The sequence below is a fragment of the Pogonomyrmex barbatus genome, unplaced genomic scaffold (genome assembly GCF_055798465.1).
Source record: "Pogonomyrmex barbatus isolate J1 unplaced genomic scaffold, ASM5579846v1 scaffold6, whole genome shotgun sequence".
Taxonomy (NCBI): domain Eukaryota; kingdom Metazoa; phylum Arthropoda; class Insecta; order Hymenoptera; family Formicidae; genus Pogonomyrmex; species Pogonomyrmex barbatus.
This window is the reverse complement of record NW_028297160.1, coordinates 2477867-2482538: the sequence shown is the minus strand read 5'-3', so window position 1 is coordinate 2482538 and position 4672 is coordinate 2477867. Positions and strand designations below refer to the sequence as shown.

The window sequence follows — 4672 nt, the reverse complement described above, 5'->3', positions numbered from 1 at the left end:
TATAAAATAAATTAATTTCAAAATAGTTTTAAGGTCAAATGTTAACGCTGTAAAATAAAAAATTATAAATTTCTGAAACGTAAACAAATGTAATAAATCTCTTATATAAAAAATTATTAATTAAAAATAACACATAATTTAAATATAATGTGATGACAATGAATTGTAATATATAATGATTGTTTAAATTTACTTAAATTAGATTAATTATTCGCAATATAATTTTCGCAATAAGTTTTATTTATTTACAAAGTATTTTATTTGTTATTTGATTCGTGTATGAGCGAGGTTAAAGCACAATCATAAATAGCGGTTTTATTACACATTACCCGTAAATTCATTTTTTAACAATGTCATCAAACATACGTATCATACGTATATTCTGTCAACAAAGGAGTTTTAGTAAAAGAAGTTTTAAAGGTTTAGAAGTGATCAATTACAGCACAAAAGAGAGAAGAAATTATCACAAGCATAACCATCGGCATATTAGATGTGCTGTAATTTGGACGAGTATTATTTATAGAATTATTACGATGTATTACCACTATTACATCTGCATCATTTAATATCCAATTCAAGTAATAAAAAACGTCTGCGTAAACTCCTGGCAAACGTGGCAAAGCACATCCTTCTCCGCCTGACACAATACCTGTCAATATTCCATTGCAGATCATTGGGCCACCCGAGTCACCCTGCAGATTAAGGAATATTAAAAAAATTGTAACATCAATTTATCAATTGATGAAATCACGTTAATTATGGATGACTAAATATGGTAAATACGAAAAAAACACATTACTTGGCATGCATCCCTTCCACCCTCAATGTAACCAGCGCAAAACATTCCAGCTGGTAAATCTGTTACGTTTATGAGTAATTTGCGACATTCGTCAACTGTTCGTACTGGCAAATCCACAAACATCAAATCAGTAGATATTATCGGGAAATCCTAAAATATTATAAGCGTGCTCTAATCTTAAATTGAAACAATTTTTTTTTTTAATCAAGATATTTACGCACAGATGATGGGTATCCCCATCCGGAAACTTGGCAGATCGTGTGAGGTACAGGTGCATCCAATGGTAAGGGTACACTTTGAAGTTCCGGAATAAAATTAAATGGTACCGACAGCTACAAAAATCAAACATGGATTACGCTTATTCTGATTACAGGATATACACAGATTACAGGAAAATGCGGTAAATTTGTAGAACAATCATACTTTCAAAACAGCAATATCATTGTACAAATTATCAAGATCAAAGTTCGGATGAAGTCGAATTTTCTCCACACCCCTTTCCTGCCGCGACGAACGTTCGTCGAAGAGATGTACAATTCCTCCAACGACGAGGATTGTCCATGGTTCGATCATGCTTCTAGAACTACATAATTCCAGAACTATATAATTAACTTGCTTCTTACCTTAATTTAATAATAATTGATTTTATTTAATTATAGACTTCAATTTTTGGAGTTCTTATCCACTATGTGTACGAGTTAATTAATCGGTTGATAAAAATTTCATAAAGAAAAAATTTTTGAATGTAGATTAAAATCTCAGATTATAGAAATATTGTTAAGTGTTTGTTACAAGTGTCTGTCAATGTTTATCATATAATGTACTGTCATGTTTATCATATAAATACAAAGCTAACAATAGTTTTAAAATCACATTTAAAATCTTCATTGTAGATATCAGATTAAGATATCAGTTTGAAGTTGCCTTGACTTACAGAAACATGCAATGCCCAGCAGTTAGAACTAAGGTCGAGCTTATCACACTTCCTCCGCAAAAATGTCGTTTAGTCCAGCTGCGCATCAAAGATACCTAAATAAATAAAAAAAAATAGCGTTTCTCTTTAATCAAAAACTGCATTATATTAAATTAAAAATTTTTGCGAAAATAATACCTGATGAGGGAATTGCCCCAAAGCAGCCTTTGTTCCGTTAACTATGCGACCAGTTAAACCAAAAGTCGACGGCTCCACGCCATAAGTAACAAAAATATTAGACGGCGAGCCTGATATACGAATTATAATTGTTATGATTATTAGTGTACATTGTTGTAAAAGAAAATTCCGATAAATGCAAAATAAAAAGGGCTTTATTAAAGAAGGGCAAAATTTACTATAACTCTGTATAATTATAACGTATGAATTAAGTTTTCGCGTTATTCGTTACAAGCGCAAAACCTATTTTCCAGAACGTACACAAACCGCGCGATAATTATCGGTGAGTTTAATGAAAAATTAATTAACCGTTGCAATTTTATCCGAGCGTAATTAATGCTCTCAACCTCGCTCTCATTGCGAGCACTCACGATGTGCGTATTTTAATACAATAATGCATACTAATGTACCGTGCAAAATTGTTTGCTGCCCACGCCTGAATCTTTCCAATTTCAGAAACAAACAAGAATAAGCAGAAACGCGCGCGAACGTACATTGCATCTTTTTTACACTTCACAAAGTTGGTTTCGAAATCGAGATGTATGTAATTTCTTTTCATTCTATACTTACCATAAGCAAAATATGGAATTACCAGAAGCATCAACAGGAGTGACGTAGCCCGCATTGTTCTTCACGATTCACTTCGCCGCTGCCAAAGAGCGACTGCCCGCTAGCAGTCATGGCATATAAAAAAAATTTGTTATCGGAGCATGGTCAGGTAAAGCCTTTATCGTGGCTTTATCCGTTATCGGTTATCGGTTACTATCTCGCGTTAATTGAGATTGGATTCCATATGACGTCAATTAATGGTATATTTTTACACGCTCATGGAAATTCCATTATTATCTCAATTCAAATCCCTTTTCTAATTACTTTACTATTTTTTTTACAACATTACTTCCAGTAGACAACCCTTCTGATATACTTTACAAAAAAATTTCTATTGTCGGGATTTTTCTTTTTCCTGATAATTCGAGTGATTTGTTTATCAATATTCTTATGGAAATTTCACTATTATTGCAATTTAAATCTTTTTTCTAATTACTAACTTTTTTCTACTTTACTATTTTTTACTACTTTTATTTTTGATACACTTTACAAAAAACAGGATTTTTCTTTATCCTGATAATTGTGATGATTTGTTCACCAATATTCTTTTTCCATCGAAATAGTATGCTTATAACTACGATGTATTAAATTACAAAAAATTATATGAGCAGCGATAACATCGACTGATAGAAAATTGTGTGCTATATATATATGCAAAATTGCGACATCACCGATAACGGTTTTAAACGATATTGCGACGTCGAGGGATCAGAGAGTGAAGCGTGACAATTCCACAAACTCCTACACTCCTAGACTGCTAACTCTTTACATATAAGTTTATATATCGTGAGTCTAGAATGAAAGAGAATGTATGCACATGATGTATGCGCATGTGCGACAAAAGTAATATAAATATAACCTTTTCAACATTTGTGCAATGCAGAATTCATAAAGAATTATAAAACAGTTAAGAAAAGGATAAAAATTTTAAAATTTAATATTAATATTAATGGAATATTAGATAATGAAATGTTATAGCAATTATTTATAAGTAAAAGATCTGATCTTATTCGATTTTTTCTAGAATTATTACTTATATTTAATAATAAAAACTAAGTGACAAAATATTTCTTTGTAATAAAAACTGTTAAAATTGTGAATTAAATCCAAAGTAGCTATAATAAATGATTTTGTTTAGTTTTTTATTTTTTTTAATTCTGTTCTTTTTTAATAATTTTAATTAACTTTACATTTTGATTGGTTATTTATTCTGATTTATTATTTTGCTATTATAGGTTTTTGTTTGCATTCCCATTATTTCATTTTATAATTCTATTCATTTTATAATTTCAAAATTATTTATAATTATAATGCTGGTTAAGTGTGCCTTTTCAACTTGTCATAATACAAAAAGTAGGGACAAGCTCAATTTTTTTAAGTATGAATATTATTTATTTTAAAGAAATAAAGATTATATTAAAATTATTAAACTAGTAAACTTAATTTAAACTAAAAAATATTTTTTTCAGATTAAATGAACATATGCTTTGTACACAGTGGGTAAAAGTTGTGAACAAAAAAGATTGGATAGCAACAGCATCTAATAAAATTTGCAAATAACATTTTAAAGTAAATTATTTTTATAATTCATCAAAAATAAAAAAGTTAAAGCCTAAAGATGTTAACATACTTGAAATGCTTCATGAAATTTAACTAATAATAACAGTATTTTCTAAATATATTAAAATACGACTATATTTCTTATGCAAAATTTTATTTACAAGAAATTTTAAAATCAATACAGAAGAAACTTCAAAAACTGATCAAAACAATATTAATTTTAAGAAAATAATCTTTTATAACATTTAACAGTTTTTAAAATTTAATATATACAAATATAAGTTACAAATATATGTATAAAAAATCACAAATGATCAAAATAATTTATTAAAGTATGTATTCAAAATATGTAAACTTTTCGTCTATCATGCTTTTAAATTAGATTAACCTGTCGAAATCGCCAATTACTGATGTATGCGTACGTGTCACTCTCACGACGCATGCGCTATGAAAGTGCTCAATTTATACATAAGAATTGACATTACTTATGCATAAAGAGTTAGCAATCTAGGAGTAGAAGTTTGGGGACAATTCTTTCGGAAGTCGATGAAATT

The 4672-nt window shown here is 29.1% G+C and overlaps 1 protein-coding gene across 3 annotated transcripts; it reads right to left on the bottom strand.

The window, feature by feature from the left end:
• Positions 1-219: 219 nt before the first annotated feature.
• Positions 220-2637, bottom strand: LOC105427909 (trypsin). Of its 3 annotated transcripts, none has more exons than XM_011639901.3 (7): positions 2520-2637; positions 1911-2020; positions 1734-1828; positions 1223-1382; positions 1021-1131; positions 800-949; positions 220-692 (listed from the first exon to the last, which is right to left on the bottom strand). In XM_011639901.3, the coding sequence occupies exons 1-7, from the start codon at positions 2572-2574 to the stop codon at positions 423-425; spliced, it is 951 nt and encodes a 316-aa protein (XP_011638203.2). In that variant the 5' UTR covers positions 2575-2637; the 3' UTR covers positions 220-422. The 3 variants fall into 3 exon arrangements, with proteins under 3 accessions (XP_011638203.2, XP_011638204.2, XP_088938647.1); XM_011639902.2 differs by having other exon boundaries at positions 1911-1982; positions 2520-2616; XM_089082521.1 differs by lacking the exon at positions 1911-2020 and having other exon boundaries at positions 2520-2587.
• Positions 2638-4672: the final 2035 nt, after the last annotated feature.

Excerpts from the sequence above, each read along its gene's own strand:
- LOC105427909 (XM_011639901.3), bottom strand. The coding sequence starts at position 2,574 with ATGCGGGCTACGTCACTCCTGTTGATGCTTCTGGTAATTCCATATTTT. Across the intron at positions 2,021-2,519 it reads AATTCCATATTTTGCTTATG|GCTCGCCGTCTAATATTTTT; the intron begins GTAAGTATAGAA and ends TTCGTATATCAG. Across the intron at positions 693-799 it reads GTGGAAGGGATGCATGCCAA|GGTGACTCGGGTGGCCCAAT; the intron begins GTAATGTGTTTT and ends CTTAATCTGCAG.